Source organism: Alexandromys fortis, unplaced genomic scaffold, assembly GCF_014885135.2.
Source record: "Alexandromys fortis isolate MF-2015 unplaced genomic scaffold, M_Fortis_MF-2015_v1.1 scaffold_203, whole genome shotgun sequence".
Lineage (NCBI taxonomy): Eukaryota > Metazoa > Chordata > Mammalia > Rodentia > Cricetidae > Alexandromys > Alexandromys fortis.
Genome location: NW_026068080.1, coordinates 278,487 through 304,343, shown reverse-complemented (window position 1 = coordinate 304,343; position 25,857 = coordinate 278,487). Strand labels below are relative to the sequence as shown.

The 25,857-nt window shown below is 49.9% G+C and overlaps 1 protein-coding gene and 1 pseudogene across 2 annotated transcripts in view; both read right to left on the bottom strand.

Moving 5' to 3' along the window:
* Nucleotides 1-25,857, bottom strand: part of Slc25a37 (solute carrier family 25 member 37) — a 40,903-nt gene that overhangs the window by 3,599 nt on the left and 11,447 nt on the right. Inside the window, exon 2 of one of the 2 annotated variants that reach the window (XM_050121862.1) lies at nt 1,611-1,839. In XM_050121862.1, the coding sequence (XP_049977819.1) occupies nt 1,611-1,839 (229 nt within the window). Of the gene's footprint in view, nt 1-1,080; nt 1,576-1,610; nt 1,840-25,857 lie in introns of those variants that run through there. The other variant, XM_050121863.1, reaches the window with a different exon arrangement.
* LOC126488395 (40S ribosomal protein S23-like) lies at nt 12,841-13,420 on the bottom strand (annotated as a pseudogene).

Sequence of the window (25,857 nt, the reverse complement as noted above, 5' to 3'; positions counted from 1 at the left end):
AAAATCAACCGCTGACTCCAGGTGTCCCGGAAAGTTCCTTGAACTTACAGTCGGATGAACTTAGCTTTTTAAGGCTCAAAACTGACTAGCGAGAGGCTCAGCCCGGGGTGAGCAAACTTTAAAACCCCAAAGCGGAGGTAGGAATGCTGAGTTACACCAAGGACCAGGGCGTCTGTTCTACACATCTCAGAGACTTTTCCTTTCCTTGTAAGTCAACTGGGTTGGAGCCCAGAAACTACGCTTTGCCTGGACTTTGATTCTCTTGTGTTGAGCCTTTCGGTACAGAGAAAGGCTGCTGATGGGGATAGCATCGCGCATATGACTGGCTGCCTTAACTGACGTCCAAGCACACTTAGGACTGGACCTGTGAGTGATCTTCATCTAAGGTCTCTCCCTGCCTGGCTTTGAAAGCCTGAACTGGCCCTGCAATTTCTGCTTCTGGCTTCCTAGTGCCTCCCTCTGCCGCGCAGCTGCCTGCCAGTTACAATGACCAGGAAGGCACCTAGTGGCTCCTGCCGACTGCACACACAGACCCAGAAAGGGGCCAGCGACCATAGGATCTGGCACACTGCTGCGGGGATAGCACTGGGCAGACAGTCTCCTTCAAAGAGCTGAGCCATTAAGGAAGGCGGTTTGGGCCTGTAAGTACCGCCTCAGGGACGCACAAGGGCGTGGCACTTGGTCATGATCAGCAGCTGAAAAGCCAAGTCATCAAAGTAGCTAAGGATGCTTGTTTCTAAGGGTGGCTGACCTAAGGGACGCTATTCTGTTCTGGGTAGAATACAAAGCAAAGGAGAGCTTTACTGATGGTCACATCCATTCCTCCAATGCCTCAAAATGGATGTTGTCAAAGTAAACATACCTTATGTTGCCTGCTATCCACAGTCCTGTCTCACCCACTGAAAAGCCCATTAAAGTCCCGCCCCACGCTACCACCCGACCTGGCCCATTGGCTCCTGACTCACGAGTTGCCCACAGACGCCCAGTTCCCAGCCACCCCCTTCCTCCCCCCCCCCCCCCAGATCAACCACAGGAAACTAGTTCAGCCCTGGCTTGCAGAAAGATGCGACTCAGACACACGGAGGAGGCTGGGGGTGTCAAAGGCCCGAATCTCCTGTAGCTTAAAGCGGGGAAGGCCTTCGCCGTGGCACAAGTCCTCTGTCAGCATAAACCGTCTTGACCTTTCCAAACTTAGTTAGATCCTGGGGGCTGGAGAGACCTGTTGGACCAGTTTTTAAATAGTCTCAAAGAAGCTGTCCTTTTCTGTGTTTTGTTTGTTTTGCAATCCAGCATTCAAAAGATTTTTTTTCCTATGACTGATCATTAATTGTTTTGAGTGGTTTTTGTAATAAAAAAAAAGCCCACACAACAATAAATACCAAAACACCTCTACCACCAGCTTCCCCCAGAGAAAGAGGGGAATGAATAAAACATGTGTACGAGTGCGTGTGTATGTGTGTGCGTGTGCAACCACGTGACCCTAGAGTTCTCTGTTCCTGAGCAAGCTGCCGAAGAGACGAAGGCTGCTGGGTCCTGGGGAGGAAGAAGACCCATGGAGCAAACATTGAAGAGAAGAGCTTCCTAGCTGCACACAAACGCTTTCAAAATACCATTAGCGAGGTGGCTGTTTCCTTGGTGGCTGAAAACGTCATTTAAAGTCCTTTTCATGTTTTCGTAGCAGGCAAAATACATGGCATGTGCGGGCCCTGCGCCCATTATCATCACGTTCAGGCCCCGCAGGGGCCTCCAGAAGCCTTCCGTTTGTATGATCTTCTTGAGGGCGCCATAGATGCTTGTATACTGGGCTCTGGGATCTGGGTTCAAACTCTGCATTCGTGTCTGCAGGAGACAGAAAGTAGGTATGAATAGGGGAGCTAATATGGACAGATGCTTGCCCCCAGTCTCTGTGGGGGACTTGACCCTGGAGTCCCCCACTAAGGACACTAAGGATTCATGAATGTTTAACCTTGTGTAAAATGCTACGGTGCTTTTGGCCTAGGCGCCTGTCCCCAGATGATAGATAATGTAATAAAAATGCTATATGAAGGCTGTGGGATGTGGCTCCCCTGGGAGAACACTTGCCTATGGTGCACAAGGCCATATGGGTTGAGTCCCAGCACCATATATATAAACCATGCACAGTGGGCATGTCTGCAATCTTAGCACCCCGAGACAGGAGAAGAATCAGGCGTTCAAGGTCATACTCGTCTACAGCAAGGCCAAGGCCAGCTTCGGTTACACTTGTCTCCACAAAACCGATCAACCAACCAACAATTAAAAAACCCACCAACAAAAGTTGCCGCCGCCGCCTCCAAAAGAAGTGCTGTAGAAAGTTATCAGAGTGCCCTGTTCAGGCACTAAAGACACGAGCTAACGGTCGGCACGTGTTTAATACAGGTGCACCTTTTTCTGACTTAGGATGTACAGGTGGCTACAGATGCTAGTCTGGAGAAAACCAACTGAGTTATCTGCATCCTTCTGATCTACTCTGGTTCCCAGCATCCTCTGGTCTACTCTGGTTCCCAAGTCTTGTGTACCCTTCTACCCCCGAACCTTTGTGTCCTGTCCATTTTTCCCCAGGCCCTACCAGGAAATCTCCCCAGACCCCCTGGGCCTCACTCACACCGTCACCTCTAAGTATCTTTTACACTGTGTTTTTATGAAGCAACCCTCAGTAAGTTAGGCTTCGCTCTGACCACTTCCTAAGCACAGAAAGGAAAGTGTCCATGAGGAGAGGCCATGGCTTCCCCAGTTCTGTTGGCCTCAACACTCGCACAGGTATGAAAGGCATGTGAGGAGAGAGGGTTTAATTTCATTATTTCTACCCGGCGAGGCTGAGATGCACAAATTACCTGATCAAACATCAGCGTGCTCTAAACAGTTCTCTAAGATTTGTTTTGTTTTGTTTAGTTAAGGCTAACAAAAGTCAGTGGTTCCTGACTTTGTGTGACGTTGGTAGCTGTCCACCCTGCTGACCTTCAGGGTGCAGCCCCGACGGTGATGTGAGCCAGTTCCTTAAAACAAATCCCTCAGCCTCATTCTCTCTCTATTTGAAAAGATCTGAAATCACTCAAAGTTTCAAGCAAATGAGGTCTTGTCTTTCACCAGGCTGTGTCTCCTATGGCTGTCAGAATGCCAAAATCTCAGCCCGACAGATGGCGCAATGCCTTGTTTGCGGCCCTGGGCCTTGGCAGCATGGGGCTGGAGTGGATTCAGATCTTATGTATGGCTCTTGTTGCAACCCTGGTCAGCCAGGGTGGTAACTCTAAGCATGAGTGAACTCTAAGCGTGAGTTCATTCCCTGGGAGGATGTCAGGGAGGTGGGGGGGGGGGGATGATATGGCATTGTGTCTATTTCCATTTCTGTAGTTGGTGATAAAGGAGTCGTGGGTGTATGGGCATTTCATTTGTATTTTAATAAAGTTTGCCTGAAGATCAGAGAGTAAAACAGTCCCGCTGGTCAGTCTTACAGACCAGGCAGGGGTAACACAACACCTTTAGTCCCAGTAGCCACACTAGTGGATATAGAAACCAGGGGGCCTTTAATCCCAGCCCTAGAGAGGATTGTGAAACAGGAGGAGACAGCTCTCAGTCACAGTCTCACTCTGAGAGTCTTGGAGGCAGGATCGCCATTTTGGACTGAGGTAGTGATAAGAGTCGGGGCTAGCTGTTTTGCTTTTCTGACCTTCAGGTTGAACCCCAATTTTTCTCTCTGAGTTTTCATTAGTCGTGCTATCCACGGGGGTGGGGGTGTTGTATAAAGGTGACTAAGGTGGATCCAGGATATAATCTCCCTGAGAGCTGAGACCCCACCACCCCTACCTTGGGCTCTAATTCTCATTCATGGCAGGGACTCAGGCTTGGTAGACGTACGTATCCTGGGCACCCAATGAATATAGGAATTGATGGTGCAACTTTGCCGAGTAGTTTGGAAGGATTCTGCGCCGCCTGGCCCACCTCCCCTAGCAAGAACCACACTCTCAGGGACTAAATCTATCCTTCACTGTCAGCATCATCTATCCATCCCTAGTTGATGTCAAGGCTGCAATCCACTGTGGTCCTCACTCGGTACTGTGCCCCGCTGAACACACCTGTTCCTGAAGACAAATCTGAGCTTAGGGAAAAGGGCCACTCTGGCCAGAGCAGATGCCCCAGTGCCTCCTAAAGTGCCTCTTCTCAGCGAAGGATACTGGCCAAAGAGGTGGGCTACTACCACCTCCTGAGCTCCTCCTGGCCTAGGGCAGGGTCCTGTCAGGGTTTTTGAGGACTTCCCTGGATCCAAGCAGGCAGAAACCACAGATCCCAGGGCAAGAAGTAGGAGCAACAAGGTGAGAAAACAGAGACAGCAGGAGTAGCTGCATCAAGACCTCAGACTAGAGCAGAGGCTGGCTCTGGCAGGCCCAAGGGGGTCTGATTTAGCATGTTACCTCGCTGGTCCCCAGCAGGTTTGATTTGAAAATGGAAGCAGGTTGTAAAGCAGGGGCTGATTGATGGAGGAAGGTAATTAGTTAATTATAATAAACCAACTGCTTGGCCTCATAGCTTAGAACATAGGTGGGTGGAATAAACAGAATAGGATGCTGGGCGGAAGAGGAAGTGAGGTCAGACTCTGCTCTGCTCCCGGAGAGACCCGACAGCTCTGCGCTCTGGAGCAGGGACGCCATGCTCAGCTCTGCCGGATAGACACGATAGCTCTGCGCTCTGAAGCCAGGATGGACGTAGGTTAGAATCTTCCCGGTAAGCGCACCTTGGGGTGCTTACACACATCATTAGAAATGGGCTAGTCCAGGTGCGAGAATTAGCCTGTAAGGGCTAGAGTTCATGGGCCAAGCAGTTCTTAAATGAATACAGTTTGTGTGTTGTTATTTCGGGCATGAGCTAGCCAAGCGGCCGGGGTGTTGGGGACGCAGCCCCGCTGCCGCTCCTATTTCAACAGCTGATGAGCAGAATCACCTGGGAGAAACTGTGGCGGGATCTATGGGTGCCACCTCAACACGTACGAACTCAAAACAATTTTATTTCCAAAATTCCTCTGCTGATCTAATCCCTGCAGGGTAGGAAGGCTCATTAAAGGACTCTTGAGGCCCCACCCAGCCCCTGGTACTTTCCAATAACTTCCTCCACGTCAGTATGGGATTCATCGCTGGTCCTATGAGGAGGAAGGGAGTTGAGGGATGGCAGTGGGCACAGAGCCAGACAGTGTGGGAAACAGTGGGGTCCACAGTATAGGCTTCAGGACCAGCCTGAGGTGGCTTACCCTGGCATGTGGCTGTCCTCAGCTGTAACAATCACACAGAGAGCTCCCAGGGAACAACACCTATACCTCCTTCACCCCTTTTATAAAGGCGAGATCATCTCGCAGGCCTTTCCTTTACACACATACCCTTGACAGCTCGTTGGGCACAGCATCAACGCTAATGCTTCCCAGGAAGTCTGGCATTGGCTTTGCATTTCCATCCCCTTTTCTGATAAAGACGTGGTGGCTATGCCAAACACTATTGAACCTAAGTGTGCCAACCTCCTAAGAAAAAGGCAAAGTCAAAGGGGGCACCTTGCACTCTGGTGGGTGTTTCTGTCCATGGGGAATTCCCAATGATACTCACCTGGAGTAGAGCAGGTGGCCGTGCGCATGGAGCAGGGCCCAGCTAGGCCCTCACCAAAGAGCGAACACCTGGACCCACTCTTGAAATGGAAAGAAGACAGCAGGGAAAAGAAAAAAGAGAAAAAAGCATGTGACAGGAAGGGAAGAGGATAACCCCTGAGGCGTCCAGAGGTGGCACGGAAGTTGGCATAGCTTCAGAGGAAAGGCTGGAGCCAGGTGGGTGAGGAGCGAGACAGACGGATGCAAGAGATGGACGGAGGGCAATCAATTTAACCGCTTATTACTTTTCAATTCTCAGTAACTCTGTCTATTAAATATAAACAAGAGAGCTGACAGTCTCTGTCTCATGGGCCAGAAGTGGAGAAAAGGTTAAAAGGAACCCAAAAGAACGAGGGTTTACCCGACTGAAGATAGATAAGGAAAATGTGGTACATTTACACAATGGAGTACTACACAACAGGAAAAATAACGACATCTTGAAATTCGCTGGCAAAAGGACGGAACTAGAAAACATCATATCGAGTGAGGTAACCCAGACCCAGAAAGACAATTATCACATGGACTCACCCATAAGTGGCTTCTAAGAATAAAGCAAAGAAAAATCAGCCTATAAATCATAATCCCAGAGAACGTAGACAACCAAGAGGACCCTAAGAAAGATATACATAAATCTAATCTACATGGGAAGCAGAAAAAGCCAAGATCTCCTGAGTAAATTGGGAGCATGGGGATCATGGGAGATGGTTGAAGGGGAGAGGCAGGGAGGGGGACAGAGAAAAATATACAGCTCAATAAAACCAATTTTTTTTAAAAAAAGCACTTTAACAAGAGAAAACTTTTTTTACTATGCATTTTACTAGAATTCATTAAACGTGTATATACTGAAAAGTTATGTATTGCACTGGATGTAAAATAACTCTTACCAACAATGTATAAACAATAGTGAACTCCAGTTTCAGTAATAAGTCTGATGACATACAGAAAGGTAAATATGTCGGTATCTACAACACTGAAATGAGACAAAAGTAAAATGAGTTCCTGGGTTTGAAGGCACGTGGGGAAAAGATACTGTTTCATGGTTGGTTTATCACAAAATCAGTATTTGTCAGAAGTTGAACCACATTAATAATCAATGTGTGGTTCACTGTTGATAAAGACAAGACATACCGATATTAAATATTAAATGTTAAAATATTAACATTAAAAAAAGAATGAGGGGTTAGCAAAAATGTGGCTAACCACTTCCCAGAGTACTGCACTGACAGGCGGGACCCACCACGGTCAGAGCCACACAGCCACAGCTGGGGGGGGGGGCGGGGCAGGGGCTGAGGGTGGATGATGGAGACGTGTTTAGTGGGCACAGGAGTTTGACTCTGCAATAGGAAGAGTTCTGTAGGTTGACAGTGGAGATGGCTACAGCACAGCATGAATCTGGGAGATGATGCTGAGCTGTGTAGGTACTTAACAGTGGTGAGGATGGCAACATGTATGAAAGGTGTGTGTGTGCATGTGTATGTGTGTGCGCATGTGTATGTGTGTGCGCGTGCGTACAAATGTGTGTGTGTGTGTGTGTGGTGCGTGTGTGTGTGTCTGGAATGTTACCTACTGTTCTCCACCTATTCCTCTGAGACAGGGTCTCTTCCTGAACCTGGGACATGTTTGCTCAGTTAGGCTGGAAGTCTTCAAGCCCCAGTCATCTCCAGTTCCCTGGGAGCTGGGGTCATAGACCTGCATAGGAAGATTGCCTTGCTATGTGGATGCTGGGATCCAAATTCTAGACATGCTTGCAAGGCAAGTACTAGCTCTCTGGCCCCAGCTTGAAAACGGCATATATGTGTACATATATAATATGCATATTACATGTGCATTACGGTATATAATGTATACAATCTATATATAATATATAACTACAATTTTTTTAAATAAAAAGACATGAGAAAAGTGAAGAAAATGAACAAATGTGGCTACGCAAAGATGCAGAAAACACACGCTCGCACGCACACGCACCAGAGAAAGGATCTGACGGAGTTTCATCTTCATCATTTTACATTTATTTGTGTGTATGTGTGTACGTATGTGAGCATGCATGTGTCATGGTGCACATGTGAAGGTAAGAGCAAACCTTTAAGGATGAATTCTGTCCTTCTACCATGTGGGTAAGGGGCCTCAAACTCAGGCCACAAGGCTCCGCAGCAAGTGCCTTTCTCCAGCAAGGCTCCCCAGCCCATCGGGACTTCAGGTCCTGCGTTGGACCTGGCTGCCTTTCCTTACACTCAGTTTCCATGTTTGGGTTGTAACTCCTACCTCTTAGAAATCTATTCCACACAGCAGCATGTGGTAGGCTCTGGGAAACCCTTCAGGAAAGAAACCTGTTTAGCTCGTTTTAACCAGGCATTTCCTAAACATGTGTCTTTGGCAGCACTAGCGGCTTTTCTCATTTAATAAGCAGTCACACTTGGCCAAGCACACTTGTGAAAACACAGCTGGAGCCAACAGACAAACCTCTGAGGCAGGAAATACAGGGAGTCTGTATGTGTCAAGAGACCCTTGGGCAGCCCCTCTAAAGGAAGGACAGAGGACAGGATGATCAGCAGGGAGCGGTCAAGAATAGCCAACAGCAGGTGCGCAGCCTCTTCTGCTTCTGAGCTTCCCCCGGCCTTCTTCTGCACTACCGCCATTCACTCTCAAGGGGGCAGCAAAGAGCAAAGAGCTCTGGGGCTCAGCCTAGTTCTGTCACTCATGAGTGTGGCACTGGTTCAGGCCCCCTTGGGCACCTGGCACTTGCGTTATAGGAGGGATTTCAGGCAATGACACATGCACAGGCCAGGCTCCTCCCATAAGCATCCAGAGAGATTAGGAGAGGGGTCATCTCTTTCTCATACCCTCCCCAGGATAAGACAGGTAGCCTGTTCTCTTACATAGGGGAGGCAGGGAGAGGGGAGGAGGGAGAGTGGAAAATGTGTGTGCTGTCCCAGGTGAGCTCGTGGATCATATAACCAGAGGCAACGAGCCTGTGGAGCTCAGCCCTGTCTTTAGATAGAAAACATAGGACCCCAGAAGCACCTCCCCACCACCACCACCACCACCTGATACAAGGGGGGTATGGAAGCAGGGTCCAGCCCAAAAGAACAAAAGAAAACCTGAAAGGGAGGCCATGGAGCTGCCAAAACTGCTTGCTCAGGACGCTGCCCAGCCCAGGCACCAGTGTGTCATCACCAAAGCACTCTGCCCGAGAGCCGCCGCTGGCGACTTTCAATCTCCCGTCTCACGTTTCTCAAAAGAGGGTGGAGAGCGGACCTTCCCGGGTTCAAAGTACATGTGGCATTTCCAGGGTCAGAAGATAACATGAAAGTCAAGAACCACGGGGATCCAGCCAGGGTATGGGCTCCAAGGCCCTGGTGTGAATATGCATGCATGCACACACACACACACACACACACACACACACACACATGCTCGGCTCATGCGCTCCACTGAGTTCCCGCCACACGGGGAGCTGAAGCTGCCCTGCAGACACACAAGGCCATCTTCCACCAACAGCCACCCACAACACAGAGGATGGGGCATGGGAGTTCATTCCCAAGTAGAGACCTCCCCATGAATCACCCCACCGCGGATCACAGCCCAAGGCCAGCAGGGAGAGGCTCCTCTGGCCAAGTGTTCTGTGGGAAGCAATGTCTTTTGGAATGAAGCTATAAATTCACCCAGGCCTTGTAGAGCCATGTCAGTTCTTCCGGAATCCTTGGGATGTCTACAAATCGTGGAATACTACAAATACTACAAATGTGGAACCCCAAAACACTAGAAGCAGCATGAGCCGTGAAGCCCTCAATACTCAATTTACCTATGCCCCTAACCCACCAACACACTAATCCACCAATACCGTAACCCACCAGCACCCCTAATTTATCAGTACCCCTAACCCAAAAGCACTATTAATTCGCCAGTACCCCTAACATACCAACACCCCTAATTCACCAGTATCCCAAACACACCAGCACCCCTAATTTGCCAGTACCCCTAACTCACCAGCATTGCTCAATTAGAACCTGCACCCCTTTTCATTTTGCTCTACAGAAGACAGACTCACAATGGTCCCATCCTGGTCCTTTGAAATCCTGTATTAACAGCCAGCAGCCAGCATCATTCCCATACCCACTAACCAAGAATGACGCAGTTGGCTAAGTCCTGGAGGAGAAACCACGACGTCAACGATGCTCTGCACACACCTCAGCTCACCCATAAGCTCTGAACTCCAGCTCACGCTTTGCTTTTCGTAAAAAGTTAATCTTTAAAATTAGCATACAAAGTAAAGAATTTTATCACACTGCTTTCATAGGAGTCGATACTCTTTGCTCTAACTCATCCGCCGTGCTTTGAATTTACACCATCCGACTTAGAAACCACACCCACAAGACATACTTCCCTATCCAGATGTATGAAAATAAAGACAGGCCTATGTGTCTATTTAATCAGGGGGAAATCCGCGTCCTGTGATGTTTAGAGAGCAGCAAGAGAAGATGACCACCCCGAGTGGTCGCTGCTGTCTTCTGAAACGGTGGCGAAGCAGGAGTCCACACAGCACGCACAGGGGGCGCTCCAGAACATGTATTCTGATCAGAGACCTCCCACGCTGGCTGGACCGCCTCTGCTGAGAACTTCTAACTGGGAGCAAGCAGAAAGGCTGGTCCAGCTGCAATACCAGCTAGGAGGACAGAGTTATAACAGTGAGGAGAGCGGGCCTGGAGGAGCCTGATACCACGCCGAAGTTCCGGAATTTCTTCAGGTGGCCCCAGTGTGAGGAGGTGGCCGAGAGAGTGTGTTTAGTTGCAAACAGCAAAGGTTCTGCCCTCCCTTCACTCCCAACCCTCAGGGATCCCCATCCTCTGAATGGCATTATGTCCATGTCCCGCAGTCCTGCCTTCCTGGCTACCTATGACAAAGAAGGATCCTCACACCTGCCACTCCCCATGTAGAGACAGCACCGAAATCCGCTGGGTCCAGTAGGGTGTGTTTTCCGTTGTAATGCTAGTTTTGCTTGCTGTACTAGCCATTAAACCAGGTCCTTGTGCTTGCCAGGCAAACACTCTGCTGACTAAACTAGGCCCCAGCCAAGACACTTGCTGTTTCTGGGGGACAAACTGCATCGTGTGTTGAATGGAATTCCACCTTGGCCAGAGTAACAAAGTTCTTCAGGCTGCGTGACGGAATCACAGAACCAAGCCTGCTTCTCCCCCTATGGCCACACAGGGGCGCACCAGGGTACAAAAACTCTCACCTCCAAGGTGGCCAGGGAGGGGTCACTCAAGCTTCAGCTAGGAAAAGGGACAGAGCATCGAGCTGTCAGAACTTGTCACTACAGCTCTTTCTAGACTATTTAATTTTCTAGACTCTCCGAGAAAAATATAAAGCAAGCCCATTCACAGAGGGTATGGGAACAACGAACCAGCTGGGGGAGCACACAGACCTGGGGGAGGTTTTATGAGGAAAGAGGACCATGTGGACAAGCAGAGTTAACCGGCAGACAAGATCGTGTGCCTGGGATATGATGTGCAAGGATGTCCCTCAGGAAGGTATGGGGATAGGAGGAGCACTGACCAAGACTCAGAGGAAGAGTTGGAACATTACATGGGCATCTGAAGATGGCTATAGGAAAGGCAGGTTAGGACCAGACAACGGAAAGGAGGGCCAGAATTGAGCCCGTGAATCAGCTGACTTCCTGGGCATGGCTATATGCTACTTAAAACAGCCAGCAGGAAATCTCAGACGTTTGGCTGGACAGACAGAAACCCTCTCTTCATGGTCCATTGGAAAGGAGGGCCAGAATTGAGCCCGTGAATCAGCTGACTTCCTGGGCATGGCTATATGCTACTTAAAACAGCCAGCAGGAAATCTCAGACGTTTGGCTGGACAGACAGAAACCCTCCCTTCAGGGTCCCCAGACAGGCTGGCTGCTCTCTCCAAAGCTGTGGCCACTGTCACACACACCACTTGGGTGTCCCCTCTACCTAGGGCAGCAGCTCATAGCATGCCTATGGCTCCAAGGATACGAGGCTACAGCTCCCATTCCTGACCCCGGGAGCTGGACTTGGGTTTAATCCTTTCTCCAGAAGGCCCGACAGCCAGCAGGGAGGGACCAAAGAATCCATGCCTGGCCAGTTTACTCAAGACACTCTCAGAACACCCCAAGTGAGACACACCCCAAGGATTAACTGATCTCTACCCTTCAGGTGGGGCAAATTCCCAGGATACCAGATAGCAGGCCTGGGATCTCATGGGGGCAACTGTGACCTCATTAGGAGACAGAAGGGAAACCTGAGACGCGGGTCACGCCTGCCCACTCAGAACAGAGCCTCTAGTCCTGCTTCTGTCATTGACAGACTGGCAGACTCTATATGCCTTTATCCCTATTTACCGAAAATACTATAAGAAAAACAAGAACGGTAAGCCATCCTCATTTTATAAATGAGGAAATCGTGGTAGAGAACCAAGTGACGCAACTCCGGGGATACTCTAAGCCAAATTCCTGCCTGTCCCCAGCATGCACCGCTTCTATGACCCCACTAAGCCACACGGAACCATCTCCTTTGTCTAAGTTCCCCCAGTTCCCCCAAGTTCAAGTCCAGGCAGCTCTTAGTGGGCTCTGCCTATGCATGGCCTACACCAGCGTCCTCACAGGCCAAGTCCCGAGCCACTTCCCCCCAAAGACCTCATGGCCACTCATATATCCAGTCAAACTAGATATAGTGCTGAATCAACATATCACCATTTGGTCTCCAGAAAAAGAATTTGGGCCAGATACCCCCTGAGGTCAGGGGCAGGAAGGGTATCTAGAGGGATGGAAACATAGAGCTGAACCAGTAATTGTCTCAGGTCATCTTCTGGTATAACAGGACATTTTTAACTGGCTGTAACAGCAGCCATGTTTGGGGATCACAGCCTGGGAAGTCCAAGCGCATATGCCAATATTTGGGGAGGGTCTCTGCATTTTGGAAGGCCAAAGGGCAAAGGCAAGCAGCACAGTAAATCTAGCCAAACACTCTCATCAGGCCTTCCCCCATTCCCATGGTAACCGACCTCTTCCTGTATCAGGGCATCAATCCATTCAGTAGGTCAGAGCCCTATCTCAGCCTCCCCCTTGAAGGACCTGTTTCTCAACTGTGCTATAATAGCAGTTCATTTTCTTTGTCTTTTTTTTTTTTTTCAGAAAATGTAAGTTTACTATTGTGTTTCCATTGTCAAAACACATGCTCTCTTGGTCTTTCCTTCTTGCCTTTGAACAGGACCAAAGGAGACACACTGGCTCCTTTAACAGCCTTAGAAAGTACTCAGGGAACATCACCTACGGCGTGACCATTTGGACCAAATCCAGCAACAAAAACTTTACGGCTTTCCTCAGTGAAGGTCAAGCAGCCATCACTGGGCACAGACGCTGTAATCTCCCTGCCATTCTAGATGAGCTGCACCCTGACATACCTCCCGGCCGCAGAATTTAGCCGCTTGACTTCAACCCCTGCTTTTGCCAGCACAGTTCCCTTGGCATGAGAAGGTAGGTCTAAAAAGATTGGCCTTCATGGCTATGCCCACGTGGGCTTTCTTATATTGTTTATCATGCCGCTTTGGACTCCACTGGGGACTGCAAAACTTCCTGGCCGTCCAGAGACCACGACACTTGCCCATCTTGCCAGGTGCCATGATCCAAACAGCAGCAGTTCAATTCCAACTCTGTGTTTTAAACAGGAAGTTCGAAACGTACCAGTTTCCAAAGGCTAATGCGTCCAAGAGACTCAGTTCAACTCCCTGCTAATAAAGCGCACTTCTGAGGCCTCCCACTGACTCAGCCAGTCTTGAGGACTTGAATGGCTTGTAAACACTCCATTCACAAGTAAGGACAAGATGTCAGGACAAACTGGAGAAACAGCATGTTATTTTCACAAAGCATAGGTAAGCTTGGCAGGCCACAAAAGAACAAATTTAACATAAGAGTCTTCATGCAGGCACCACAGAAGCCTATTGGCCTGTACCGGGGCAGGTTCACTCTGCGTGCCTGAGAGAACAAGGATCCAGGAAGATAAGCAAGGTCAGGCTGAGGCTCTGCCAGCAATGGTTGTCTGGCATGGTAGGGCTACCTTCAAAGTTTTCATTTGCCTTCTACGTGTTACCCCCTCTACCCCCCCCACACACCATGGACCACCCGCTTTGTTCTGCTCCAAAGGAAAAGTAACACAGAGCTAGCCAGTCAGGGACCGCACCCTCTGCCTGTCCTCCAACTATATTTTGCTGGAAAACCCAGTCTCGGGGTCTGGTGGAAGCCCATGTCAACCATCCACACAAGGCATCACAGAGACACAGCTTCTACTCTCTGCCTGGGGACGCTAATTGATAACTCAGTGCGATAAAGATGGGAAGGGATGGAATGGGACAGGACGGGACAGGTGGGACGGGGGAATAGAGAGACAGAGTCAGAGGGTCAGAGACAGGTGAGAGGCCTCATGCCAGAGGATGGCCACTCTGGGGAAGTGGGCACAAGTCTGGGGACAGTGGGATATGGAGAAGAGCCGGCAGTTCATTACCCGCGTAAGGGTCAGTCCCAGCCACCTAGGCTCAGGCACCTGTCTTAAATGGATCAACTAAATACACAAGTCATTGTGGAAAGCAGAGGAAAGGGGATTTATTCAAGGTGACCACACTGGGAAGAGAAACAACACAGAGGCCCAGTGGCGCCCCCTTTTCTTTTTTTGGGTTCCTGCTGTGAGGTTTTGGCTTATTCAGAAGGAAGAGGAATGTAGAGTGAGGCAGTTTTAGGCCAAGTGCCAATCACTGCCTCCGCTCTGGTCTCTCCTACAAGGTGATCTGAAATGTTGACAACTGTTGGGAACTCCTCCCCGGGAGATAAGCTCCCTCGGCAGACACTGCCACCAGCCTCCAGTCTCTTCCTTTCTCCAAGTGGGAGACTCCTGGGGGAAATCCCAATACCATGGGCTGCACTGTCTCAACAGTCTGATAGTCAAAGGAAGGGGCAGCTCCTTAGGATATCTCCGTGCCTGGCAGGGACAGTTACAAGTTCATCCTCCACCAATGCATGCCTCCATCCATCAGGTGCACAGCGAAAGCTGATTTGAAGCCGGGACACAAAGATGGCCCAATCCTCTGCCACCTAGTCACTGAAGTCCTGATTCAACTTTGTAGCCTGGCAACTTACTTGACCTCTCTGACCTTCGGCCGCCTCACCTGCAGAGACCTCTTACCTTGTGTGCTTCCCAAGAGGAAGGAATGAGGAAAGGGAAGCAGGTTGGTCAGCTAGTCCAGGGACCAAGGGATGGATAAGGGTTTGTCTCTGCTACAGTGACTTGTAGAAAGTCTGCATTGTGTTCCCAACCTAGGAGGAGGAAGCCACCAGTGTGTTCCCTACGCGGGAGAGGAAAACCATCTCTATGAATATAGATGCCTGGACTCTCCCCAAGATCCACCATGCAGACTAGCTTCACCCAGCCTGGAAGAGTGTTCTCCTAGCTGGCTGCTAAAGGACTAGGTGTTTGGTACCCAGGACTTCAGGACAGGTATAAACAGAATCCCATTAGACTACAAACAGGATGACAATAAACCACACAACAGGCTCTGGGCTCCCGAGGGGAAGTTCCTAGCCACAGGGCCCTGGGTGGGGACTCCAGGCCACAGCATTCATTTCCTATCCTCTCTGACCAAAGGAGCTTGAGGCTAGGCCACCTGCACTTCCTGACGACCACAGGGCAGACTCTGGAGAGGCATCTCAGGTGAAGGCTTCTTCCTCCACCAACCATGGTCTCAGGCGATAATGTGTCTCCTCTGTGTGGGCATCCTTATGGCATCACCTTCCAGAAAGGGCGTGAAGACGAAAGCCCTTCACTTTGGATCTGGCAGTTAACTAATCCTGGTTTGGTTTTGGTTTTTGGAAAAAAAAAAAAACCCAGAGGACTAGAAACTGTCATTTATGCTAATTTCTTCCTTCAACACTCCTTGCTTGGAGAAGGAGATCTTGAGATCTATCTGCCCAGGGTGGGAGTGAAACCACCCATCAAACACTGCCTGCAGACTCCGGCACACCTGAGGTACCCTTAGGTACCCTTCCGTTCTGCCATCCCACGCGACAGAATGAAAGCGAAGGCCCAGGAGGAAGGGAAGTTGCCCAGGCTGTCCCACAGGGGCGGGGGACACCAAGACTCCCACAGTCATTCCTCTTCCCTGCCATTTCTGAATGAAGGGACAGAGCTGCTTAAATTAATCCTGGTTATATAACAAAGGGAACTTGGACAGCTACCTAGTGTGGGGGATGGGGAGCAGTCACTAATATCAGTTTACACGGGCTAAAAGGGTGGCAAACAAAGTGCTCCAGGAAGCTCGCTCACCTGGCCTCCTGGCTCACCTTTACTGGGTACTAAAGTTCCAGCCCAGGGCTGGAGAGGGTCCTTGTGCAACAAGATACACCGAGACCACTGTGTGGTGTGTGATGGCCAAGCTCCCCTCAAGGGCAAGCCTTTGGCCTCGTTGGATGCCTTCTGGAGTGCAGGGAAGTGTGGCTGCCGCAGGATGGCAGACAAGTGAGGGTCGAGATCAGCTGCAGGTCTGCACATAGGAGAGCCTCCCTCCCCTGCCCATGACCCCCACCTCCACCCCTGTTGCGTTGGAGGACTTCAACCTCCCCACAGCCCAGAGATGGGATGCAGGTGTTCTGGCCTGAGATTCTCTAGGAATGCACACCGGGTACAAATGCTGACATGGTGGTGAGACTCACTTTGCCAAACAGATGGTCCCCCAAAATGTTCTGGAAGTTAGGAGACCCAACTTCCTGTGCAGCTTGGCCACTACAGAGACACTGGAGCGGTCGTATCACCTCTCTGGGAGCCCACTGGCATGGAGGCTTGACAGGCAGACTCCTAGTGCTTTTGTTCACCATCTTGTACAACTGCAAACACAGGCTGAAGGAAGAAACAGGGCTAACTGTCTCTAAGGATACAGTCAGAATGTCAAGCCTCAGAATCTGCTTAACTGGCAGCACCACCGATAAACAAAGGTGCGTCAGTGTGTAGGAATGTTTAGTTGAAGGAGGTATGCCTCCAACATTAATGTACAGTAATTAATGTACAATGGACTTATCTGCAGCTTTAAAACACCTGTATTTAAAAATACGTTTTTAAACACACCTAGAAAGGCACGGTGGTGCACACCTAAAATCCCGGCACTTGGGAAGTGGAGGCAGGAAGCATATAAGCTCAAGCTCAGCCAGGGCTATACAGGGAGACACTGTCAGAAAAAGAACCAAGGGTATAGAGAGGCTGAAAACCAGGGAAAACGCGAACCCTCGTGCACTTGTCCTAACTACTCTTCCATTGCTGTGAAGAGACAACATGACCAAGGAACTCATACAAAGAAGCATTTAACCGGGGGCTTGCTTACAGCTTCCGAGGGTAGATGGTCATGGTGGGGAGCAGGGCAGCACACAGGTAAGGATGCAGCTGGAGCACTAGCTGAAACCCTACATCTTAGCCTCAAGATAGAGGCACAGAGGGAGGGAAGGAGGGAGGGAGGGAGGGAGGATCTGATAAGGGCCTTTGACACCTCAAATCCCACCCCTTAGTGACACACCTCTTCTACAACAGGATCACACTTCCTAATCCTTATCCTTCCCAAACAGTTCCACCAACTGGAGCCCTAGCATCCAAATACAGAAGCCTTTGGAAGCCATTCTCCTTCAAACACACTATTTACTACTGTAGGGATGTTTAAAGGACAGCCATGCAGTTCTTCTAAAAGTTAAAAGCAGAGTTTCTAAGGATCCAGCAATTCCACTTGCAGGGATACACCAAGAAGAAATGAAAGCAGGATCTCGGGGTATTTGGATGGGCAGAAAAAGTCCGGTTGTCCATCACAGACAAAGATAAATGTGATCTTAGTTGTACAATGAAATACTGTCTAGCCTTAGAAAGGGTGAAAATTCTGACATGTTCCATTATGGGTGAACCTGGAAGACATTATGCTGACTGAAATAAGCAATTGCAAAAGGGCTGACTCTGGTTACATGGGCACTAAAGGAACGGCATTTAAAGAGGAGCAGAATGATGTCTGCTAGGGTCTGGAGGGCGGGGAAATAGGAGTTCGTTATTTAAGAGTTGGGGTTTAGTTTTGCAAGATGAAAAGATGTCTGAGTCTGGCCACATCACCATGGAAAAGCATTAAACATCAGTAACGGGTATGTGTGGAAAAGGCAAGAGATGGCTCTGTCAGTAATGTGTGCTTGCCAAACGAGCCTGAGGACCCAAACTCAATCCCCAGAACTATGCAGACACCAGGCACAGAAAGAGGCACTGGCGATGGAGGTAAGGATTCCTGGAGCTCTCTGGCCTGCCAGCCTAGCAGTTTTTGGGTAAAAAGAGACCCTCTCTCAAAAGACATGATCAGGGGCTAGAGAGATGGCTCAGCAGTTAAGAGCACTTGCTGTTCTTATAGAAGACCTGAGCTCAGTTCCCAGTATCTGCATCATGGCTTACATCTATCTGTCATTCCAGTTCTAGGACAGCCAATGCCCATTTCTGAACTCTTTGGGTACCAAGCACACATGTGGTACACAGACATACATATAGGCAAAGCACATACACGTGTGTGTGTGTGTGTGTGTGTGTGTCAATGTAATTTAAAAATTTACAAAAAAAGATGGGCAGCTCCTGAGGAACAACATTCCAGGTTATCTCTGGCCTTCACAAACGTGAACATATACACAGTTTTAAAAAGGGCAAAACAACATATTTTATATATATGTATATTTAGTCTCAATTTCAAAAAGATTTAATCTACAGTTTGCTCCAAGCATGTGTCTCGTGAGTCTGGACTCAGAATTCCCTGAGGTCTCCTGCAGGCCAGCCCTCCAGGAGCTAGCCTTTGTCTATCTGTCTGCCCAAACTGTCTGTGGGGTCAGCCCTCCCCACAACCCCTCTCCCCCCCACCCAGCACTGTCCCTAGCCCAGAAGTGTATGGAGAAAGCATCTGAAAAGAAAGACAAAATGCTTAGGCCACAAAACCCGAGCCCTGTTCCCTCCATAGGCCAACCTGCCTGGATGACACAGCACTTCTTCCCCAGCCTGTGCCAGCCGCTTGCCTCCGCAGGAGACACCCTCCCAGGACACATCCCAGCTGTTCAGGCGCAAGGGCACGGATGAAAACCAGCAATGTGTCTGTGTGAGAGACCAGGTGGGTGACAAGGCCGGTGGCCCTGAGACACAGCCCTTGGCATTGATACCAAGGAAGGGAGGGGGGCCAGGATTCAGGGGGTGCAGCTCAGCAGAAACCCATACCGCATCGGGAGACGGGCACCCTGAGCATGTCTCCAAACTGGGTGCGGCCCTGCCAGCTTCTACAAGGCCGGCTTCCACACCCTTCACAGAGCCACCACACCTTCTACGGTGTGCCCTGTGATTAGCCCAATAAACAGAGGAAGAGAGCAGCATTCAGAGCGGTCCTGTCGCCAGCCTTCGCTTGCTCATTCCTCTGTGTGTAATTATATCAGGCGAGGCATCTGTGCGGCTGCTTCTTGTGAGAATCATCCACTGTTGGTCACTGTGCCTCACGAGACATTTTAACAATGGCCAAGGAGTCGGGGGCCAACAAGGTTTCACCCACATGCACACAGCAAGGTCTGAAGTGCTCCCCAGACTATCTACCATGTGTGCCTCCAGAGTCGGGGGCACAACACACAGGGAAACGGCCAAGGCCATGAGCACCAGCAAAGCTGAGTCCCAGAGTTCAGGGGGTCCCAGAGGTCCAAGGTTTGGAGATAAGTTCCCGGGGCCATAATCGCACAAACTCTACTATTAAATTATCTCGACAGCACAGGGGGATAAATGTGCAGTCAGGCCAGCCATGCTACCTGGACCAGTGTCCTTCCTTCACGGACCTTCTACCTCGTCTCCAAAAAGGTGACACCAGGTAGGAAACCCTAAGCATCACATGCACAGGCCTCAGGAAAGGACACCCCAAAAGATCAATCACAAGATCCAGGTTTCAGTCTCTGGGGCCCGCTCGTTAAACCGACGTTATGTGACATACACAATGTATTCCTGACACTTTGGAGTTAAGTTTTCTCTGGACGCAAAGAAGGCAGAAAGCTTCCATTACGGGTGAGAGCCAAGGCGAACTAAAATCTTCTCCCTAGGAAGAAGGAACGAGGAGGGTGTGTGATTTAAACCAAAACTGCCTGAGAGAAGAGCTCCCAGGGGTGACAGAAAGATGAGGGACTAGGGTGAGAGAGAGTCCCCAGTAGGAAAAAATGGCTGTCCTGCCAGAGATCTTCCCACAGGCTACCCACTAGTATGCTCCTGGGGGCAAAGCCCAGCAAGGTGTGGGGTTCCGGCCTTTGAGATATTTATGATCTAGTAGGGGAGAAATAGGAAACCCCAAACCCCAAACTCTGTCTTAAATAGGCAGTGTTACAAGATGAGGTGCAGGGGACCTAATTGAGATTAGTGAGTGATGGCAAGGTGGACACCAAGGCTGAGGATGGGAAAGTTGGGGATGTGTAGGACAAAGAGAAAGTTGCCTGTGGTTGAGAGATAGCTCAGTCATTGGTAAAGTACTTGCAAAAGGCCCGAGTCGGACGTCCAGAATCCACATTTTAAAAAAAAAGCCAGGCACATTGGCTCACTCTTGCAATCCCAGCATGGGGAAAGGAAGGTTAAACCTGGGGCTAGCTTGCCAAATAGCCTAGCCTAGTGACAGCCTGTCTCACAAAGGCAAGGTAATGCTAGGCATGGTAGCACCGGCCTTTAATCCCCCACACTCGTGATGAAGAGACAAGCAGAGCTCTGTGAGTTCTAGGCCTGCCTGGGCTACCTAGGAGACCCTGACTCAAAGTGGTAACAACGCCAAGGCTGGGGAAGGTGAAGCTGGTGTGTACGAAACACACACAGGGTGAACAGTACCTGAGGAGTAATGACTAAGCATTGTCCTTTGGCCTCTATAAACACAGACGCGTGCACACACATACACACAGGAAAGAAAAGAAAAAGACTCGGGCACATGGGACTGTGGAACGGGAATGTGGATGAGTGACTTAGGTCTGGTTCTGACCTCGGCCTTGGATTCAGAGAAGGAAAGAATCTGAGTGAATGGAAGGAGATGGCTCTTTGCTGTTTACCCCAGGATGTGCAGCTGCCCCCCCCCCAATCCTCATCCTGAGAGAGAGGGGATGCTGTGGGAGGAGGAGCTTGAGCTCATCCACTTGGCCATTCCTACACTGCTCCCCGCAAGTGCCCAGCCAACGCTATCTGTGCTGCTGGCAGCACTGGATGACTTTTGATCATGCCAGTTGACCCCTGGATGACTCAGCTTCCTGGTGATGAACTTGTGAAAGGTCTCCAGCGGGCAAGAGTCAGAGTGCTATAAACAGAGCCCTCCAGAAACATCTGGGACATTCTCCCCTAGGTTCCAGGGCGGGGCTGGAGTCAGTCAACATTCTGGAGCTGCCCGAATGAAGGGCCTGTGCTCTTGCTGGCGATTTCAAGTCAACAAAATAAACTATAATTTTGAGGCGGGCACTTTGGAATACTGGGACAAGGCAGGCCCCCCCAAAAAAAAGGACATGAGCAGTTGGCTCTTCTCCCAGAATGCACTGCAAACAATCCTCCATCCCAGCGTTCTTCTCAAGGCAGAATTGCTCTAGCTGGGGGTCTACATCAATGTCCAAGTCTAAATAGAGCACCTAGAAGTCACACTGCCCCAAGGAACAGAAGCCATGAGTTTGAGTCACACTTGCTGTGCAGTCAATATACCCCTTGAACTGCAAGTAAAGATGAGCCTAACCTCTCTTCCTTGGGGTCCCGCCTCCGGGATGAAAAAAAAAAATCACTCCCCTATACTTCCTGGTCCCTTCTCTCTGGCTGCTCTGAGATTAGACATCTGCTCTCAATTGTGCAGAGGCTTCTGGGGACAGCCCATCTTTACAGTCACTTTGGATTTCCAAGGTCTGAAAGGGACTTTCAGGAACTTTCTTAGGATGTCATTGTCATAAAACACAAGGAGCAAAGTCTGGGATGTGTCGCCATACTGATGGGGGCCTGCTCCCAAGCCTGAGAGGGGAACCCTACATTTGAGGGTCCACAGAGCCCACCGTTATCTGTAGTCCTGGCGCTCTGCATCCCGTGACAGCACATTGCATTTTCAACTTCTCCTGCTCCAATCCAAAACTTGAAAGGGTCTGTCAGAAGTAAACAAGTAGCTGAGGGCTAAAGCAACTCGCAGACTGTGAGGGCTACTCTGTTTATAATTAAAGGCCATTTCTGAGCTGACACCCTTAAACCTCTAACACACATTTGTCAATCTTCAATAATTCTGGAAGTGAGTTCCTTGAACCCTCTCCCTTCCCAGCATGCCCAAGTGCTTAGAAACTCAGATGTTTCTGGAAACGCTATGAGACTAAAGGGGGAAAAATAGTTTGATGTACGGCTTCATTAAGGAGGGAACTCCAGGCTCCAAGGGAAATGGCTCCACAGGCAAACTGCTTGCTGTACAAGTTTGAGGACCAGAGTTCAGACCCCAGAACCTGATGTAGATGCTGGACAAATACGGTGGCCCACCTATAACCTCAGCACATGGGAGGTGAAGACAGCTGTCCCGGAACAAACTGGTGGTGGGGGGCAACTGAGAGACCCTGCCTCCATATATATGGAGAAAGACACCTGGCATCAAGCTCCAGCCTCCCTAAAAACACACTTGGATCTGTCCCACACGTGTCCACACATGTGCAAACACACATACGTACGCACACATGCATACCACATACATGCACAAGAAGGGGTGAGGGGGAGAGAGACTCCCTTCTTACACTTTGGTGCTTTCTTGGGCTCGACTTCAATCAGACTAAATCTCTTCTTCTATTGTGTCTTCTGTGTAACTACCCAGCACTGGCTAGACACAGAAAAGGGTCCATCCCCCACCAGAGCTACCAGAAAACAAACTGAGTCACCAAGGCCTCTTCTTGGGCCAGGGACCGCCACAGTTGCATGGTGGTGTGGTCAGGAGGTGCCCCTCTCTCACCTGGGATTGGCCAGCAGGAGCAGAGGGTCCTCTTGCACTGCATCAGTGCAGCTATGGGCACTAAACCGAAGGAAAGCTAACAAGGGAAGCATGCCCAGCCACACCCCCACCTTCCCGGGGAACAAGTAACCACTTATGAGTTTCCACCTCCAAAACAAGCGCCGGTGTCCTTGGCATCTCTGGAAAACACCCTTGTATCTTTGCTGTGCCTTTTCGAGTTTCTCCCTTCCCCCTACCTGGGGCAGTAAGGGTTACTTAGGCAAACCCGAAACTTCATGGCCACTCCTGCTCTGGCCCCGTTCTCAAAAGCAATGCCTCTGGCCCAACCGTGTTTCCCTTTTCCTACCTTTGCTTCCACCTTCCCCTGCTCAGACAGTCAATGTTCTCACTCCTAGGACAGGCTGGTCTCTGCAAGTCACCACGAAGTTCCCAAAAGGGAACTGAGGGAGAATGCTGAGCTTGAGCTTCAGGAACCCCAAAACAGCAAAGCGTTCTCACCAGGGATCAGGACCTAGTCCACAAAGCAGATCACCAGGAGATCCCTAAGATGAGCTGGTGTCTAGGGGACCTGCTGTGATGTAGCAGAATGAGACGCATTCATCTCTGTTCTAACACCCATAGCTTCAGGCCTAGACACAAGCTGAGATAGAACTGAACCAGCACAAGGCCTCAGAGACCCTTTCCTTCCCTCGGATGTGCAGAGTCCCTAAGAATGGACCATCTCCCTCCAAGGAATTGATGTAATAAGCACCTACCCTCTTGGATATCAGACCCCATGGGTGAGGCATCCATCTTACAATGAGTACCATTGCTTGAGGGTAGCCAGACATTACCATGAATTAGGCAGGCAACAGACTGGAGGCTACAGGAGCAACCAAACCCAGAGATGGTGACTATGGAAATCCACCTCTCACTTCTTCACTGAGATGCACCCAGCTCACTTGCACACCCATGCACAGGGCAGATCACACACACCACCACCACCACCACCACCACCACCACCACCAGAAACATCCTTTTGGGTCCAATTCCTTGAAACTAATCACCTACCAGCTACCCGGCACTTTTAATCCAGGTACCAGAGAGCCTGGGGGCACCCCTAACCACCTTGCCATGTCCCAACAGAGAGCACCCTGCACTTAGGCCATAGCTGAGTCAGAGGCTGTGAGGGCAAGACCTGTGACCCACAAGCCAGCACTCATCCCCACCTTTGATTCCTGATGCCAACTACCAGCAAAAAATCATGAAGAAAGGGAGGCCAGGGGACCCCCAAGACAATGACACCTGTTTCTACACAGATCAGCTAGCACAGAAACCAGGACAAAACACAGTTTATGAGTCAGCTGATCCAGGGGTCTCCCTCCCCAAGACATTCCTAGACCCATTTGTCCGGTGCTCCAGAGGACATTCTCAAAATGAGAATGAGGGTGTGCAATGCTAGTCCATAGAGGACCCCCAAGCAACAGCCCTGTGCCTTCTAGTGGTCACCTCCTCTTCCCTTGTGTCCCAGGTGAAGACAGCAGCAGGCAGCTGGGGGCTCAAAGGGGTAAGAGGTCAAAGCCCAAGGCCACAGCCACAGGGAATCCCACTGTCCTACATGAATTTACCCTTTTCCCTAAGAGCCCAGTTTAACAATAAATAAAATACGCGGAGCAGCCTGCATAGGGCTTTAATCCCAGGCGCAGGAGGTGGCTCAGTGAAAAGCCACTTGTCACACAAGTGAGAACCGGAGTTTTCATCCCCAGATCCTACATAAAGGCAGGCACAGGACTGTCTATAATCTCTTTGTTCTATCCCAAGATGAGGGGTGGAGACAGGACAGTCTCTGGAAGCTGCCAGGCCAGCTAGCCTGGCCTGTGCAGTTGTGAACAAGAGACACTGTCCCAACAAGAGGGAAGGTAAGGGTCAGCACCCAAGGCTGACCTCTGACCTCTGATGCCATGACACCAACAACCACACTTGGAGAGGAGGGAGGAATGGAAAGAAGGAGGAGGGAGAAGGGAGGAGAGAGGGAGGGAGGGAAGGAGGGAGGGAGGGAGGGAGAAAATATGTATGTATTACCCCACATACATATTCTCTGTATGTAGGGTAATACATAATCTCAGCACTTTGGGAAGCTGAAATTGGAAGATTAGGAGTCAGAGGCCAGCATGGGCTACAATGGCAAAAGTCCGTTTCAAACAAGAAAAAACAAACCAACAACACCACCAAAAAAGAAAAGAAAAAAAAGCCACTTTGGATGGAGGGGTGGTGGCACACGCCTTTAATCCCAGCACTCGTGAGGCAGAGGCAGGTGAATCTCTGTGAGTTCGAGGCCAACCTGGTTTACAAGAGCTACTTCCAGGACAGGCTCCAAAGCTACAGAAAAACCCTGTCTCAAAAAAAACAAAACAAAACGAAAACAAAAAACACTTTGGGCTCCTGACAAAACTGGCTGCATCATCTCTAAGATGCAAAGGGAGCAAATGGAAGACAGGCCAAGCATTGCCACTCTTTCCACCTTCAGATGAGAAGCCTATAGCCCTCGTGGACAACAGAATTCTAACACAGCTCAGAGAGATGACTTTCTCAACACTGAAACTGCTTAAAGGCAAGACCAGGAATTAAATACAGAAGGCTGTCTGTCCCCTAGCTTAAAATGGCTTCAATGCCAGCATAAACAGAACATATGCGTACCTCTTCTGAGCCCCAGCCTACAGGTACCCTTCCCAGCCATCCTGGGGGGTAAAAACTCTCGGCACATTGAAATACAGGAGCAGGGGCTTCCTCCAGCCACAGCATGCACCATCTACTATGTGGACAGTCGGAACCTCAGGGTCTGGAATTAGGCTCTGCCCAGCCATGTCTGACGGTCACAGGAGCTCCTCAGACACAGGAAGTGCCTTCGGCGACCCAGGCTAAGCTCGACCATCAGAGGACAGACATTTCCTAAACCTGTTATGCAACTGTTGCCCCAAGCCGGCTGGGATTTCTCCCAATTACAACACATTTTATTTTCTCTGCAAAAAAAAAAAAAAAAAAAAAAAATAAAAGTTTAAGCTCAAAGGGGACTGTAGCCTGGAAGGAAACAGAGATGGAGAAAGAGAAAATGAACTGTCATTTCTGAGCTCCATTGGAATCTCCAGCACAAATAATACAGCTTCTGTAATCTTGACACATTGGTGTTGCCTCACAAAAAAAAAAAAAAAAATGGG